This window comes from Streptopelia decaocto (assembly GCF_964273445.1).
Source record: "Streptopelia decaocto genome assembly, chromosome: 2".
NCBI classification, from domain to species: Eukaryota; Metazoa; Chordata; class Aves; order Columbiformes; family Columbidae; genus Streptopelia; species Streptopelia decaocto.
This window is the reverse complement of record NC_138655.1, coordinates 56,378,618-56,397,519: the sequence shown is the minus strand read 5'-3', so window position 1 is coordinate 56,397,519 and position 18,902 is coordinate 56,378,618. Positions and strand designations below refer to the sequence as shown.

Below are 18,902 nucleotides of genomic sequence, written 5' to 3'. Positions count from 1 at the left end.
TGTGAGGGTGACTGAGCACTGGCACTGGTTGTCCAGGGAGACCATGGAGTCTCTGTCCCTGGAGATATTAAAAAGCCACATGGACACAGCCCTGGGCAACCAGCTGTAGGTAAACATGTGTGAGCACAGTAGTTGGACCAGATGACTTCCAGTGGTTCTCTTCCAACCTCAACATTTACGTAATTGTTGAAATTTGCTTAAAAGAGGAAAGACACTCCACTGTATTTCCCCTCTTTTTATTATTCTGATTTCTTCCAAAAATAGCATAACAATGTACTTTCAAATGAAATTTCATACAAGAAATCTAACAAAACTAGTGTTGACACACACAAATTTCAGTGAAACACTTCAGCATTTCTATAGTGTCAGTGTTTTTCAGCTAGTTTCACAAGTACTAATTCTAGCAGACAAGAGAGTCTTGTTTTCTTAATTTCAGCAGCAGAACAGACTGGGATTCTACTGCTTTGGTGAAGTTACAGGTGTTCTTCTATACAATAAACAAACAAACAAAAAAATCAGGAGTCATGGAGGAAGGAGTATGACCTCATCACAGGGGGAAGGCAACACAACTACAAACTCAAGTAATTTGAATGCTTAACTCTGTAACAGAAATGTTCTTTCCTAGGTTTATCATAACTTTTCAGAATACTCATGTACCCTTAGCTTTGCATCATTTCATCTCTATGTAAACTACACTAACCAACAGCAGCGAACAGGTACTGTTAGCCCAAGAAGGGAGGAAAACCCATGAAGTACCCATGCTCTCCATTATTGGGTGGCTACAAGCATGTGGAAAGCATAGCAAACACCATGTCAGAAATCCCTAAACCAGCTCTAAGAGACTTGACAGGAAGTTAATATGGTAGCCAGAAACCGTTCTGCCTACTAATATCATTAAATTACAATCCCAAACAAAATATTTGGCTCTAATTTGGGGACTGTTATCCACATGCACCAGGGTGTGTACGAACATACGCAGCCCTCCCTCCCAGAGTGAACTTCTCGCATCTTCAAATGTTATACAGGCTCCGCTTCCAGTTCATGATCCAGTAAGTTGACCATGTTCCTAATGCCTTAAGGATTGCAATGAAGTCCCATCACCACCTCATCCTTCTGCTGAGCCCATTTGGAACTTTACAAGACAAGAAACACATACTAAGATCCGTCTAATAAGCTACAGGAGACATTAAAACTACCAAAATTCAGGAGAGTCTTTAATACAATAGAAAATGTTCAGTAATCTAAGTTCAGCAGCTGTAATTGGTTACCGCACAGTCATATTTGGAAAAACAACACAGATCTAGAACTCTAGAAATTAAATTCTTTCAGAGCAGTTTTGTATAGAACAAACCCATTTAATCTTGAAAGCACCATGAAGTGACACTACATATCGGCAAGCACAAAAAACAAGATCATGGGACTTTACCATGTAAACTACACCTTGATTCGCACTAAGGTAGATTTACACTGCAGGCTTGAGCACAGCACAGAGGTACTCAAATTGACTCAGGTATTATTAGCCACTTAGCTCTGCATGCAATGTAGACATACCCTATATGTCTGAATATATCTCATTATGAATTAACTGAGCTCTGTGGTACAATATTTAGGCCCTCATTCTGCACCACCAAAGTCGACAGTCATTTTTCCATCAACTTCAGAAAGTGCAGGCTCAGGCTTTAAACACAAACATATTTCTACTAACAAAACATTTGTTTCTAACATAAAGTTGTGTCAAGTTCAAATGTGAGTTTTGCGAGCATGCAGATTGCTTACAAATGCTTAAAAAGACTGGTTCAGAATCTTTCTTATATATACACACACAAGTCCATCTGTCACAGACAGGCAATGTAACTCATGAGCTTGCTCTAGTTTTTGGTAGTGTCCTGCACACTTCTGATCATTAAAAAATAAAAAAATAGTTGCCACAATGGATTTCTGATCATTCCAACTTGCACATGGATATGATCTCTTCTTGCTGAAGCCAGTACGCAAAGTTTCACAGTTGCTTCTCAAATGCAAATACCAAGTAAATACCTAAAAAAGAAAATGGAGTATTTAAAGTTTCAGCTTCCTCTGCCACTTGATTAAGTTTTCAAAATGTATACAAGTTGATACTCTGCCCACACAACCTGTTAGCAGATTACTGAAATCATAAAAACTGCTATGGTTTCCCAATGAGTAAGTCTAGTTCTCAACTCCAGTATGGTTTTAGACATGTTTTCCCAATAGAGCTAAGAATGCACAAAAGCAAACTATTTTAAGTACTGCTGATATGGTTAATGCAAAACTGATTTCAGTTAATGATACTACTGAAATGTGAATGTAATTCATAAATTACTATGCCATTCTACATATAATTAACATTCACTGGTGCATAAAAAGTCATATGCAACTAAATTTAAAGACTCCATACATGCAGTAATGGACAATTAGGGGTGAAATGATCAACTTCATTTTTAATTAAAAAGTGAATAAACTCATGGTACAGAATTATTAATTTTCCTCCTGTAAAATACCACAGACAAAGAAAAAGTATTTACAAACACTAGACAGCACTTTCTCAACTCCAGAACGGTATGATACAGAAATGGATACACTCATACAGTCTACATCAGCACCCCTGGGAAACACTTACTTGGCATATAATCAGTGCCAGCTATGTCAGATGTTCATATGCTTCACACCAAACAGATACGTTAAACAAGCTTCCTGAGACCATGAGTCTAACTACACATTTATGGATTCCCACTCCACTTTTATTTTACTGGATGAGGTGCAATAGCTACACTGCAAATTCAAGACAAGCCCATTGTATATTCCTCAGCAACTAAGCAAAGTGAAGTTCCATGTAACAAGCAAGCTGTGCTTATATCCTATCAGAAGCTCTGTGGTCCAAATATCTCTGGAAAAAAGAGTCTACGTAGAAAACACAGTCATCACCAAACTTTTAAAGGTATAACTACTTAAATAGCTACTTAAATAAAGCAAAATTTCAACCTATTTTATGCATTTCCCTCCCAAATTCTTGAGACATGTGCACTACACAATCTGGACATAACGTATGTAATAAAATCCTGTTATATTTAAAATTTGGATTTTCTTCCATAACCAACAGGCTATTTTACAGACTTTCCATAGCCATCATTCAGTCAGTACTGAGTTTTCAAAATGATACTTACTTGTTGCTTCCCATTCAGATTTACTCAAGGTTCCCTAGAAGGAGACAAAAAAAAATATATGAAAAACATCCTGCCTTGCAGCCTAGGAAACCTGAGAGGAGTGGCTGACACACCAGAAGGCTGTGCTGCCATCTACGAGACCAGGACAGGCTGGAGAGTTGGGCAGGGAAAAATTTAATGAAATATAACAAGGGCAAGCGTAGAGTCTTGCATCTGGGTAGGAACAACTCCAGGTTCCAGTATAAGTTGGGGAACGACCTGTTAGAGAGCAGCATAGAAGAAAGGGACCTGGGGGTCCTGGTGGACAGCAGGATGACCATGAGCCAGCACTGTGCCCTCGTGGCCAGGAAGGCCAATGGCATCCTGGGGTGTATTAGAAGGGGGGTGGTTAGTAGGTCGAAAGAGGTTCTCCTTCCCCTCTACTCTGCCCTGGTGAGACCACATCTGGAATATTGTGTCCAGTTCTGGGCCCCTCAGTTCAAGAAGGACAGGGAACTGCTGGAGAGGGTCCAGCGCAGAGCCACAAAGATGATTAAGGGAGTGGAGCATCTCCCATATGAGGAAAGGCTGAGGGAGCTGGGTCTCTTTAGCTTGCACAAGAGGGGACTGAGGGGTGACCTCATTCATGTTTAAAAATATATAAAGGGTGAGTGTCACGAGGATGGAACCAGGCTCTTCTTGGTGAGAACCAATGATAAGACAAGAGGCAATTGGTGCAAACTTCTTCACAGTGAGGGTGACAAAGCACTGGAACAGGCTGCCCAGGGAGGTTGTGGAGTCTCCTTCTCTGGAGACATTCAAAACCCACCTGGACACATTCCTGTGTAACCTCATCTAGGTGTTCCTGCTCTGACAGGGGGATTGGACTAGATGATCTTTCAAGGTCCCTTCCAATCCCTAACACTCTGTGATACCCCTAGCTCACCCTGTCAGATGAAAGCAGGGCAAGCGTACAAGTAAAAAGCTGCTGCCATTTATCCTACCAAATAAGAAGCATGAGGAAATAACAAGATGGTTTTCTGCTCTGTCAACTCCAACCCCTTCCAGTGAGTCCTCACTAGGGGCATGACTTATCCTTTATGCTATCAACTGACCAATCCTGACCAAATGATTCATCTTTTAAAAGGCTAAAAAAAAGCCTTGTTCAAGCAGATTTATTCTTTTCCAGGTGACACAGCATCAGTAAAAAGAGGTCTTTAGTCTGACTCTATCATTCTCTGTTGCTTAATAGAAGCTATTTTCTTTTTTAAAATTTTTGGATTTCAAATACAGAATGCAGGTTTCTTTTTCCTGTTGATGTAGGATTTTTTTTATATACAGTAAAATGAATAAATCCTCAAGAATTCAGAACATGAACAGCAGATAAACCAAAGATGAAAAAAAGAAAATCCAAGCGGAAAAACTTCAAACCTTCAAACTGACCAGCCTCATGCTATATGTAGGACAATGAAATAGGATGCCACCTATCAGTAAGTGCATATGATTTCACTAAAACTATGATTTTTACTCAAACTAGTCTACAATTTTGGTTTTCTCTTATCAAAGAGTCTCAACACATAAAAAAGACCTAAAGTTCAGACTGAAAAAGCTAACGTTGCTGGTCAGGAACCATGCAGCATGAATGGTTAAAACAAGCCTGACTCCCCAAATGCACAGACAAAAGCAAACACACATCTCTGTGCTCTCCTGAATAGCTAGCCTGGCTACAGATGGAGAGCAAATAGCCAAATGGCAGCAGTTCCTGGGGGAAAATGACAGCAGGCCTCCTGCTCGCTTCCCAGGAATAGCAGCTGTGCAGGCTCCTGTCCATCATGCACCCAACTCTGAGACCAATATAGAAGAATTAAAGGCTGGGAGAGGACCAGCTACAGACGACTCCAACACCGCCATGTACAGCTAGGACTATGGAAGAAAGAAAAACCCTTTATAAAACATGAAAAAGACAGCAAGCTCTGAAATGCAGCATGTGAATTAGAAGACAGAACTAGAAGCAGAAAAAAACATATTTAATTGTACCACTAATCTAAAATCTAATACGACCCCCATTAAAGATGGTTCAATATTTTTATTTCTGAAATCACAAATCAAGCTGCCAAAACAGGAGAAATGCAGAAACATGTAAGACAGGAGAGCAGACTAAGTTTTGTACAAGGTAAGATCATGATGATCACAAAGTAAGTTTATTTTATTTGCAGAATGTGAACAGAATATCTTATTTAATGAAATTGAGGGAGGAAATATATGAATTTGGTTTTATGCATGTAGGATTAGCCTAATTTCAGCAGCTCAGTTATAAAAAAAAAAAAGTGAAGGCATAGTAGATTTAAAAATAGCGTTTACAGAACTTCAATAAAATTGGCTGAGAAGGAAGCTAGATCATCTTCACCCAAAAAGACAACAGAAAAACAATGTTTAAGATTTCAAATGCATATAGTAATCTGAATAAGTTTTCAACTCTCCCATCAGAGGATTAAAAGAAGAAAACTAAAACTTTAGATCTGTAGTGTGAAGATCCACAAACACAAGAAAATTCTTCAGATTAAGATGAGTTATGTTAGAACACCTGCCAAGGAAGATGGCAAAATACCCTTTCTCTTTTGCATTTATACAAATTTCTTAATAGCTACAAAATTAAGTGAATTTGATTATTTGAGTATGGGGTATATGAACTCCTCAGCCCTGCAGCTCTATGATTTTTCACAGGCACAGAGATGTTCATACAAACTTCGACAGCTAAAATGAAGGAGGCACCACATGTCCAAAAGACCAGAACCTCAATTTCAGACACCATTTGGTCTAGTGAAGCAAGAAAGAACTTACCAGTGGTAACTTTGCCTTGCCATCTTTGATGAACTCTTTTGCATGCTCATAATCATCAGGTTTATCAGAAACAAGCCTGGAATCACCAAATGTAGAATATGGCTGGAGAACACAAAGAAACAAATATTAATTGCATAGTAAGATAGATTAATCACATCAGTCGAGGGTTTATCACAACACAGCTCGGAACAGAGGTCAGTAATTATTATGAGGATCTTAAATTTCCTCTCCTTTATAGCACCTACAAGATCAGGTCTGATATTCCCTACTTTCCATAAAATCTGACACTCAGCATTAATAAATTAACTTTTATCCTTATGTCTCCAACACAGGGGAAACAAAGTAACTATAAAAATTATTCTCGGTGTATAGCTCATTACAACCTAGAGATACCCTCTTTTAGAACAGCAACTGAATAATCCGGCATCTCTTAAGCAGAGGTACTAAGAAATGAGTGACAAAGATTTCAAGCAGAATGCTTAAAATGCTTCAATAACACAAAGGAGCAGTAACAGAAGTATACAACTGATTCTACAAAACTAATATATACTTATTGAGTATCCCAGTTACTGCATAATGGCCTGTAGTTAACAATGCAGTCCCTCAATTTCAAGTGGCCACTAATTTAAGACAACTATCTCTTTTTGAAGAACGAAGCTGGTATGTCAAAGACTGCGTCACCGTGCTACTGCCAATATGAGCCCATGCAAAGCACTGTTCCTTCCAGACTCCACAAGGACAGTCAAATTCACTTGCAGCCCATGTCACTCAGTTTAATAAGTCACCAAATCGTTTTATGCTGAAAAATTCTACTGTTTGAGGGAGGAGGAAAACACAGAACTGTAAAACGAAAGCATCAGAAAGGGACCCATGTTGGAGCAGGGGAAAAGTGTGAGGAGCAACAAGTAGCCGAGACAAAATGTTAGGGACTGACCACAACGCCCATTCCTGGTCCCCCTGTGCTGTGGGGCAGGGAGAGGAGGTGGAAAGGTCAGAAGTGAAGGAGAGAAGTTGAGCCTGGGAACGAATGGATGGGGAAAAAGCACTTTTAGTTTTCTTTGTTTCTCACCATCCTACTGTTTTTTTTAACATATTAAATTAATCTTCTCCAAGTTTAGTCTGTTTTGCCCGTGATGGTAACTCTTACGCAATCTCCCTGTCATTGTCTTGACCCATAAGTCTTTTTTTCTATTTTCTCCCCTTGTCTCATTGGGAAGAGGGAGTAAGAGCATGTCAGCGAGTGTCTGGCAGCCAGTCAAGGTCAGACTACCACAGTTGTACTCTCAGCCACAGGAGTTTAGTTCTTCTGTTGGTAGCCTTCAATTCATTGCACAATGTTCACAACGGGAATTTCAACTATTGCATAAATAATTAACAGGATGTAAAATACTATTTAAATGAAACAAGTTAACTCTGTATTTACCTCCAAGGCCTGCATTCTCCTTAACAGCATTTTATGCTCGCCGTTCTTGATTTTTTCTTCATAGAATTCTCTAAATGTCATTTTGTAGACCAGTTTCATACCATGCTTCTTTGCCATTCTGAAAACAATAAGATTAATTAGGGAACCTGCAAATTTATTGTAGTTTTATTTCAAAGGAACCATTTTATGCTACAGTGACACCTTATGGTATTCATTAGGATTACTTTTTTTTTTTTTTTGTGGAGACACTTAGATGAAAAAAAAAATGCACCACCACCACAAACTGTATTTTTTTTTAATTACGACAACAGAACTCCACACAGAAGTCATAACAAACATTTTGATAGAAAAATGTCTCCCAATACACAGAAGCTGGTAAGTTCCATTGGAACTTTCAGATAGACTACACTATTTTCCATGCAGTATCATCACCCTGCCATGTCAGCTATCACGGATGTATTACAAGAACGTCCTTGTTATGAGATTTGGTGCCTTACACCTCAATTATAGTAGAAACTGTGGTCCTACAACACTGGAGTTACAGGTGTCATTGACAGATCCTGGTATTTTTCAGAGAGAACTACAAACGAAGTGTGTGAAAACATACAGGTTTGAATGGAAAGCTTAATAGTGTTTAACAACCATGCTGAACTTGAACAGCAAGAAAAACCCCAACATAGAAACATTTGTCTGTACCTCAGGACACAGGCTGGGAAAGGCAAATCTGAATTCACCCAGAGGTAACAGCAAAATGTATACTCACAGATGAAGAAGATATAGAGAAAGAAAATATAAGTCGTAGGAAAAATCCTACAATATCCAAAGAAAGCTGGGTAAGACAAGAAAGAAACACCATGATGAAGAGGGCTTGCTGAAGGACTAATGAAAGGTAGAATGAAAGCCCCCAAAAAGTTAAGATTAAAGAAGAGTAAGTTGACAGTGCTAAAGGTTTGCTGACACATCTAACATATCAGACACATTCTTGTGCGAGAGCTAGTTTATCTCTTCACAGCTTCTGACCAGAACACCTTCAACTGAGTGCAATGGACAGATTATAGTTGTGGATGGAAATGCAAGAAACCTCCTTATTTAGAGCAACAACAAAAAATGAAGAACTGAAAAATATAGTAAGAAAGACAAAATATAATTTTCTGCAAGTATTATGTGATCACACACAAGCTAAACAAATGCTTATTATGTTTCACAGCTTTTATTGTACAATGAATTCAAAACTTAACTTACTCTTCCAGTAATGGAAAGTAAACCAGGAACTCAGGGACATCAACCACTTCTTCCAAGTGGAAATCATACTTGCACCCAAACAAGGGATATTCTCCCTTCTTTTCGAATTTTACACGGTATACTTCATTCCCAAATGAATTTGTTTCTGAAGCTTCAAGTCGCTTTCTATAAAAGGAGACATAAACCAATATTAATTGACCAATTTTTTAATTTTACAGGCAAATAAAGCTATGTGTAAGAGGCCTGAAAATGTTTCGCCCAGAACTACAGCATTCAGTGATCTCTGTAGTTTCTCACATCCCTTATTAGATAAGGCAATGAAACAATGAAATGAAGAGAAGTAGCATACTAGGTTTTAACATCTTATCATTCCTGTACAACATACCAAGGACTTAATGGACCTAGGAAATTAACCTTTAGGCCAGACACAGTCTACATGGACAAGTCAGGCATCTTGGAACAACCACAGCAAAAGTCTGACAGTTATTGGCCAGGCTATGGTTGTTTTGTCACTATTTAAGTTGCTACAGAGGGTTTCTGTATGAGGATCCAGAAGAGCCATGAGTACAAAAGACAAGGGTCAGTACAGATTTACATATTTGAGTCAAGCTAATGAGTGAGATTTTCTTGTCTAGAATCCAAAATTGCTCCAAAAAACTGCTTTTGTTTGCACAAACCTATCAGAGCACTGCAAGAATGACTCTCACTTAGCAATGCTTCACAAACTTTGTAAAGACTAATAGAATATAAAAGTACTTACACGAGTTCAAAGCTATTTGGAGTTGTGCCAATGAAATACCCTCCAGGAGAGAGGTTCCCACAAGCATTTTTAAGCATCATGTCTGCCTGCTCATATGTCTCAAATGAGTAATGATAAACAAATTGGCAGCTGCAAATGTCAAAGCGCATATCTGGATCACTGTATTTGGAAGACAAGAGATCCTGAAACAGATTAAAAAGTAAAAAGAAAGCTTGAAACAAAAGCTACAGAAATAAGCATGATTCACTTAAATCTTCCAACATATATGCTACTCCCATAATTCTTTGAAGTTTTTCCTTTCAGCCTTCATCCCTTCACAAGTTCAACCAGAACACGATGAAAAAGGTAAGAGTAAGAAAAAGTTCTCTGCTACACAGAAAACAATACACAGCATTTGGGAACAAGAAGAATGCATATTAACATTTCAAAGTTTATGTGTCCTTAAATTCCTTTCATGTTGGCAGGTAACATCACTACGCCTGGAAGGCCAAAACCCAAGGTTAGTTACCTAAGAGTGTCCAGAGATATTTTACTGCTGAGCGTTTATAACCAGCCACTGTTTGTCTAGAAACAACTATTATAATAAAATGAATTTTCAGTTTACTAAGTCTCTGTAATGAGAACTGACCCATTGAACATACAATTGAAAGGAGGGGTTGTTTTAAATATGTCCATTTGCCTGCCCACCAAGTTGTATTTGTCTGTATTCTCACACACGTGTATGAACACACTCTTCCACACCCCAAACCAACCAAGCAGTAACTCTGAAGAACCTGGAGCCCTTGGAATTTGTCAGGTTAAAGCTTGCCACAGTTTGACCCTCTACTCATCAGTTCTCTAACTCTTCTTGATCAGGCTTCTTTTATACAATACTAGTAGCCATCATAAATAACATAGGAGTACACAAGTTCTTCCCAAGGCTCACGATATGCATTCCGTACTCAAAGTATTTCGTACTTAGCAGTTCACCCCAACTTCCCACCCTCTCACTCACTCCCAGTCCTTGCCACATGCTGTCAACATTCTGTATGTGGTAAGACAAAAACAGACACTTCACATACCCATAGCAATTTTACCTGTCCATTTACTCCCCTTCTACTTTTCAGAAAGAGAGATACAGGAAACTAAGAAATAAATATGGGTGGAATTGGACAAGTTGTGAGATTTTATCATCTATGTTGTATATAACGTAGAGAAACAAAGTCAGGGAGATGAGCATTTGTATGCATGGACAGACAGAACACACAACAGAAAATACATGTGTATATAACACTGAGCTGTAACAGCAACCTGAAACTATCCCCAGCCAAGGTTCTCTCCTCTTTACCCAGACTGTAGTTGTGAGCCCAGGGAGATGACCTGGAACCTGCAACAGACTGTATTCTTGAGGAGAGGCAACCAAGAATTCAAGCCAACAACCTTTCCCACAAGGCTGGAAATAAGAGTTTCAGTCTTTCCACAAATATGCTCGAACCAGGTAGGTTCTGTCCCTCAGCCTGCATTTCCAGGAAGCAAATGCAGTGCTGGTTACAAGACTGTCTTCTAAGCCTCAGCAATGTATTCAATATCACCTCCAGACAGTCTCAGAAAACTGCTCTATCACACAAGTTTTGAGAATATGTATTGTAGCAACTACAATGCCGCTACAAAAAAATACTAGGATAAATAAAATGTGTAAGTCAAATCAGAAAATGTCCCTTATTCATTCTAGCATAAAAAGCACTTATTCACAAAGTTTCCAACATCCGACGCTGGCTCCAAGAACTACAGAAGTATGTAGTCATTCCCTTCCTCTTGTCAAGTGAAAGAAACTGAAAGTACCAGATTTATTATCTGGAAAAGAAATTCAGGCTTCAAGAATTTCACACCTCTAACCATGTATGGCTGATTCTCCTGATAGTACAACAATCTGGTCTTAAAAATATACAGCACTACCATCACTTCCCATACTTGCTTAATACAAGAGTGTTACATCTCCAAAATATTATAAAGCATGGGAACTGTACCTTGGTACTATCTGCTTGTATAAATTCTGCATCAAATATATGCTCATTATAACGACATCGGGCTTTCATGTCTTCATATCGCTGCTTGCACTGTTGCACAGAAATGTCAGCAATATCTATATAAAGAGAAATTTTTAAAACGAAAAGTGTAAACTGCTCCCCAAACAAGAAAACTGTCATGATTACTGGAATACAGCAGATCCATTATGCAGGGATAAAAGTTGATCTTCGATTACACTTTGATGGGAACAAACACTTTTATTTCCAATGCTTAAGAAATTAATTTAATTTGCAGGAGGTGTTTGGGATTATAACACTGTCATTTTCAGGTCTTAACTTCAGACAAAAGTTGTAACCTGAAGATTTTAGAAAGCCCCCATCCCCAAAAAGGCAAAGCAAGCCTCCAAAAGTTCAATTGATGGATACCACGGTGATTGATATCAAGTGCTGTCAGTATTAAGTGTCTAGTATGCATTAGCTAAAACAGTTCAGCTCCCAAAGTGTTTCCAGCAGTACTGAAAGCTCTTCATCTTCATACAAATATACATGACATTGAAATGCAATTACTTATGATATATGCTACTATATTGCACCATGGGAACTTTTTTAAGACTGTTCCTCTGTCAGGCATAGTGTTTCAACTAAATATTAAAACTAACGACATGCAATAAATTTACATAAGAACTTTGTAAGCAAATTCATTAACTGTATTTTAAGACTGCCAACTGAAAAAGAGAGGCAAGACAGAACCATAAAACGTAGAATAACCAGAATAATTCCCACTAAAGCAAGTTCATGAAATTTTAGTATCTGTTGAATCTGAAGTAATGCTTCCTTGGATTATCCCTGGCATGCTTTTTGGGAGAAGGGAAGATGGTATCTCCTTCCCAACATCTAAACAAACTGTTTAAACAAAACATTATTTAATCAGCTTTCAGCTCTTCCACTTTCTGAGTCTGAAAATCTTTGGCTGACTATAACATCCAAGACTATTTTTTGTTAAACCACTGTGGGGTTTGCTTGATTTTTTTAAATGCAACTCTTATGTGCATATTTTCAGAACGGTTAAAAACACTACAGGAGATTAGACGTGGGAGAAAATACATAAAACAAAATATGTCAATCTTTTCCCCAGTGTTACACTTGCCTAAAACAATCTGTGGTAACTGTATGTTTCTTTACTGATAGCAGCTTTTATTTATGAGTTGAACTGAAATCTCATGACACAGAACATCAATGGTTCTTATACTTACACTGGCAATCAAGTTGATGTCTTCAGGTTAAAAGAGAAAAGACAACTTTTTGACATAAGGTGTATCATTTGATTTTTGGGCTTACTGAAAACATGAAATCATAAAAAACAGGAAATGTGCTTGTTTTTCCCATAAAACAGTGGTGTGCTTTCCCTGGAAAGTTATTGTGTCTTCTTACCAGTACAGACAAGTTTTTTAATTCTTCCTTTTTTCCATTTCAGTAAGTCTCCACCTTTGCCACATCCTAGATCCAAAACAGTTATATCGTTCTTTTTCCGTCGTACCCGGTCTATAAATTCACCTAGAAAAATAAGAAAAGAGAATGCATATTGTGGTATCTCTAATTCACTTGTACTGTAGAGATCCCTAAAGGACCAAAAAGATTTGAGAATTTTAAAACATCTCAGAACTTCCTTTGCCTGTAAGTCTTCTTAAAATCACAGACTTAAATTTATTTTTCTAGAAATGACTAATGATGAAAGGAAACACAAACTTATAAAACAATGGAGAAGATAATGAATATTTTCTGTACTTAATGTGCTTTGCATATAATGTGACTGGAGCTCTGAAATGTTTCCCTGGCAGACATAGGCTAAACAACCACCCTGTGCGTAAGTGGGGAAACAGGGCTCCCTTTCATTACCATTATAATGAAGGCAGGTGTTATTTGAAAGTATGAGAAAGCCTTTTGCAAAAGAGAAAAAGCCAATTAAATGAATCAGCCACAACTTTTCCTTGTGGTCACATTACAAATGTGCATAACGGTCTCAGTCTCTACTTGCAAGAACACTAGCTACTTATTTACTATCTTTTTACCCTATATATACAGATTTCGTTTTCTATTCTATCTCCACTCTGTCTAGGCTATCTTTGCTCTGACTGATGCTGACATATTATGCAAACATATGAGCATGCTAGCAACTCTTCTTCACAGTAAGAGACCTGAAATATGCTTGGATAGAACTGCTGTAACACCACACTACCAAAATTCATCATAACTGAAAGGCTTCAACACGGGCTCCAGGAACAGCTTTATGTAAACTGAAATATTGCTTCTAACTGCTCTGATACAACAAAAAGCAGCATGCTAAGACAAATGGTGCCAACATCTCCTGGCACAACTCCCTCTTCATGAACCTGTGGTGCTCTGCCAGTAATTCTTTCTTAGTTTGCAGATACCTCATGGTTTTGTTCCCTCACTTTTGAATTAGTTTGTGTGATAGCAGACTTTGTCTTTTATTAAAAGCTGCTGATTCTTAAAGATCTACATCCTCTAGATTTTCCTATTTTTAAACCATTGACTATGGGTAATGTAATATTCATGCATTCAAGTTTCCTACAGAACTGCATAATCTAGACCTGAGGACAGACTGCTTTGGAAAATGGTTACGAAATCATTTGAGATAGATTTAAATAACAAGAATAGCTCAATCTAACAAATAACTTCTTTATGATTTAAAGCTGTACCTTTCTCTTTTAAAATGTCACAAAGAAGAACAGTTTCCAGTACGAACCTTTCTATTTTTCATGTCAGCTGATCTTTATGCATGTATTTAGCATTCCAACAATACAAAACACTATCACAAAGACTCAAAATAAAAACAGATATTCTGTTGCACTTGAAAATCTTGCTATGTAATAAGAGACAAAATGCCATCATGAACAGCAGAAAAAAAGGTTACATTTTTATACAAAAATTAGTTACATTTTATTAAAGTCTAAGCAATCAATTAAGGAACCTTACCAATGAGGACACTCTTTGTCCAGTTATTAAAGTTTCGGAGGTAGAATATACGAGACTGGCTACGTTTTTCTAGCCCAACTTCTTGAAGTTCATTATAATGTGCAGCTACAGCTTGCCCATGGCCTATCTCACGCTGTAGAAATGAGAGAAGGAATAGATTCAAGCAGTGAATTATTTTTATTACTTTTTCATTTAATCAAAAGACATGTTCACTATAAGGATTTAAGAAAGTAAACAAGTAATGCTATGAAAAGCACCATTACTTTATATATAGAATCATTGCCCATATCTGTCCTGGTACTGACATCAGTACTTCGGTTATCACAGAGACAACTCCCTTAAAAAATTAATCCCCTTTTCAGTTGGTCAAAGTCATTTCTGATGGATGCCCAGCACCTTTCCTTCACAGAAATACTTAACCTTTAGTTCTCTAATACACTCACCATTCTCAAAGAGTCTAATTCATTCCCCTTAAGCCTGGGATTGAAAAGGATATTCCTTCTCAAGCAGTATTATTATTTCAGCTTTAAGCTTCTTCAAATATCCTGATCCAGAAATTCAACGTTTACATCTAACAGAAGTCTATAAACAGCAAATTTAACCAAAATGCCAACTAGCTGATGTTGCATAAAACCCTAGGAGGGTGATCACACTGCCAGAGCTTTAAATGGACAATGGTAAAGGAGAGCAATGACTTTACAACAGTATCCCTTCGAATGCTTAACAGTAAGCTGTAGAAAGGTCTCTGTTCTAGCCTTAACTGTAAATAGTCCAAGAGATTTCTGTCACCTGTGACACAGAGCAGTCTACAGGCAGATATTACGCTCTTAAAATTTCTTCACCTTGAAAACAAAATCTTCAATTATATATATGAAATTAAAATAAAATAACAGAATATGGAGAATGGACACAAATTCTGTGAGGCATAAGCATTTGACATAACAGTACAAACTAGAATGAAGGATTCTCAGCTAAAACCCACCAACATGCTACAAAGCCCCAGCCAGTACAAATTTACACAGCAACTAAAAGCATTCCAAACAGCTGACTACAAATGTCAACATCCCATTATCTTCTTATTCAAATAGCAGTTCTTCAAGGGAAAAGAAGGTTTGACTGACTTAATATACTACATGAAATCTTCAGTGTTTCATATACTTCATAACCTTCAGAAAGACCAGAGACACTTGTTCAGAATCACTCTGCCCCATCATCTGTTTAGTATCACACTCAGCTGACTGATACTAACAAATATTTTTACTATTACTAGTCTTTTCTAGAGTAAGCACAGATGGCTCCCTGAATGGCCGCTGAAGGTGACAGAAGTTAGAACAGCTGACTTTGACAAGTGCAGGGGACATATTCATACAATCCTTAACAGATCTCAGCTGCTGCAAACACAGTTGCAAAGAGCCATCAGCAATTACATCTAGATGCTGGCAGCTGTGTTCAATGCAATCACCTCTCTACACCCTTAAGCTACACAAAAATAATGTATTACTTGTCCATCTAAACCTTATTCTAGAAATACCTTATTAAAAAGATGAAAGGGTTAACAATGTTTCTACCACACCAAAGGGCCCCCTTTATTTCAGGAGATTGCTTAGCTATAAATTAACATCCTGGAAAGATTCTGAACAGAGAAATAAAACATTATGTCAAAAGTATTTTCAAATTATACTTACATATCCAAAAAGGTCAAAATTAGATTGGGTATTACAACATCAGTTTCTACATGCCCATACATAATAAATGACAGCATCACATATAACATTACCCTTTTCACCCTCCCAGGCAAAAGGATATTTTATGTTACTCTTGCAGTCTTTAAAAAAAACAAAAAAAAAAACACCTGTAAACCTTTCAGTACTTCACTTTCCTAACAAGTCATACTGAAATTACACCACAGAGGATGCAGTTTGTTGAATTTTCTAAATGATATAATACCTTACTGAGGAAACTAAAGGACAAAATTATCCTATGGAAGAACCTCCTATGCACAGATAACAATGCTAACAGACAGGACAACAACATACAAAACATACCAATTCAAGACACATAACTTAGACTAATGCCAGTAAGCCCTAGACTACCAGATTGCTACCACATAGACAGTGATGGAACAATGATCTTAGGATCAGAATAAGCATGTGCTGAGATCAGTTTTCTTAACATTCTAATTACCAGTCTTCCTTCTCTTCCAATAAGCCCAACATAACTTTGGCACCTGTTACTTTGCTAGAAAACTACCTGTACACGTTGACATTTGGTGTTTCATGCTGCTTCATAGATGTTTAGCACAAATATTTTCAATCTTTTCTTTAGCTAAGGCTTTGAAACAGGTATTTGAACATGGTTCAAAACAAATGATACTCACTACTTTCTTAGGAGGTTCATCTCCAGGATCTAAATTCTTCCTTTTTGCTGTGCTGTCCTGTTTATCAATGTCATCTTTTTCATTTTCAGTGGAGTGCACTGTACCTGAAGTTGAACTATCGCCTTCCTGACGAATACCTGAATCTGCCTCTAAAGGATGAGGTGTTTTCTCCACTTCTTCATCCAAACTTTTCTCTATTTCCTGTTCTTCTGTCTTGGTTACATCAGCCATTTTTGACAGGTTAGTCTCCTTGTCCATTGATCAGAAGGGCAACCTGTAGGGAAAAAAAAAACAAAAAAACAAACACCAACCATTTTCAGTTTTGTATTTCACTTACTTGTGGTTACAGTCAAGACTTTCAGTGATAATACTGGCATTACAGAAACATAACATGCTTTTGCCCCAAAGAACATATAGGCTTCAAATTTGACTGGTTATTTAATAAAGATAGCACAATATGTGGAATTTTAAAGTACTCTCCTTATAATTAAGATAAACCTTTACTCTTCATGTTTGAGTATTTCTTAGATATCTTTATTGATTCAACTGCAAAGTGTTATTGTTTTTGAGGCTGCAATCTCCCTTTTCTCCTCCTCATAATAAGTAACCTACAAAACATAGAATCATTTTACTTGGAAGAGACCAAGATCAAGATCATTGAGTCCAACCATAACCTAACTCTAGCACTAAACCATGTCCCCATGTCACCTATGTGTCTTTAAACACGTCCAGGGATGGTGAGTCAACCACTTCCCTGGGCAGCTTGTTCCAATGTCTGACAACACTTTCTGTGAATAAATTTCTTTTAACCTTCTCTGGCAGAACTTGAAGCTGTTTCCTCTCATCCTATCACTTTACATTTAGAAGCACAAGCTGATTGAGTATATTTTCAAATGAATACCCTCAAACAAAAAATAAAGGTGGTTTTTAAGAGCAAATTTTCATACCAAGTGTGGATTTCAAGTTTGCCAAGAATACCCACTATGCCTCAAGCTTCACTAATAAATATTCTTCAGCTGCCACTGCATCTCTGTATCTATATATTTTATACATTCAATCACTGCTACAAAACTCATTTAATCTCCAGCACATTCTAGCCTTCTTCATATAATCATTGGGAAACAGAGTGCTTCCTTTTTAACACGGCATAGGAGAGGATAATTTGGCAACTCCTTTTCTAAAACAGTGGCCTGTTTCAGTCTAACAAAAAAACCCTACACACACTCCACTATATCAAGGCTTAAGTCTCCTAATCAGGGCCAAAACATATGCCCTAAGTGGAGCACTACAGAGATTCCAGAACAGTTTTCCTCAAAACAGATGGCCTCAAAGTATGACTTACAGAAATAATTTTTCCACTGCGGTACAGCATCCAACCCATGCTTCCAAAGAAGCACACCCTTCTTATCTTCACCTGGCTGCTCCAAGACCAGGTAAATTCAGAAACTATCAAAATCTCAGAGCCAACGATGGCAACAAAGCTGCTGGCTTTCAGAGCCAGTGATGGCAACCAGGGGTCAGCTTTTTCAGAAGAAAAGCTGGAGAACTCAAAGCGCCGGGGGCGGGGGGAATGTGGGGGACATGAGGGACGGGACAGGACGGGACGAAATGCAAAGAAGCAACAGACGCTGTAGCAGCAACCCCCACCCACCCCGTTAACGGCCCTGACACTCAAGATTCCCTCACGGGGGGCTGCGCAGACCGGGCGCTCCCGCGGGCCGGCCTCCGCAGCCCGGTACGTTTCTAAGGCCTCCAAGAGCCCGCCGAAGCTCGGCCCACCGCAGTAACGAACAAAGCGCGCGCCGCCGCCGCACCACCCAGGAGTCCCGGCGCGGCCGCAGCCGATTGGCGACGGCCGGTCCCGCAGCGCAACCGCCCTTCCCACCTGCCCGCGAGGCCGAGGGCCCGGGGCCCGCCTCCCGCACGCCCCGCACCGCCACTCCGCCCGGCCCGGCCCCGCCCCACCCCCACGTCCCCGCCGGCGGGCCGCCCGGGAGGGCACGCAGCGCTCACCCAGCCCAGCGCTCCGACATCTTGTTTGCGGAAGTGACGCCCTCGCAGCGCGGCGGGCAAGAGCGGTGACGTCACGTCCGGG

The 18,902-nt window shown here is 38.7% G+C and overlaps 1 protein-coding gene across 1 annotated transcript; it reads right to left on the bottom strand.

The window, feature by feature from the left end:
- Positions 1-1,857: 1,857 nt before the first annotated feature.
- RNMT (RNA guanine-7 methyltransferase) lies at positions 1,858-18,883 on the bottom strand. The gene is made up of 11 exons (XM_082046013.1): positions 18,821-18,883; positions 16,808-17,081; positions 14,431-14,563; positions 12,865-12,987; positions 11,434-11,549; positions 9,428-9,609; positions 8,668-8,832; positions 7,426-7,543; positions 6,003-6,104; positions 3,183-3,216; positions 1,858-2,037 (listed from the first exon to the last, which is right to left on the bottom strand). The coding sequence occupies exons 2-11, from the start codon at positions 17,063-17,065 to the stop codon at positions 2,000-2,002; spliced, it is 1,269 nt and encodes a 422-aa protein (XP_081902139.1). The 5' UTR covers positions 17,066-17,081; positions 18,821-18,883; the 3' UTR covers positions 1,858-1,999.
- Between the last annotated feature and the right edge of the window lie 19 nt (positions 18,884-18,902).

Coding starts and splice junctions, on each gene's coding strand:
- RNMT (XM_082046013.1), bottom strand. CDS start 17,065: ATGGACAAGGAGACTAACCTGTCAAAAATGGCTGATGTAACCAAGACA. Junction 7,544..8,667: donor TACTTTCCATTACTGGAAGA/GTAAGTTAAGTT, acceptor TATTGTTTTCAG/AATGGCAAAGAAGCATGGTA. Junction 6,105..7,425: donor GGAGAATGCAGGCCTTGGAG/GTAAATACAGAG, acceptor TGTGTTCTCCAG/CCATATTCTACATTTGGTGA.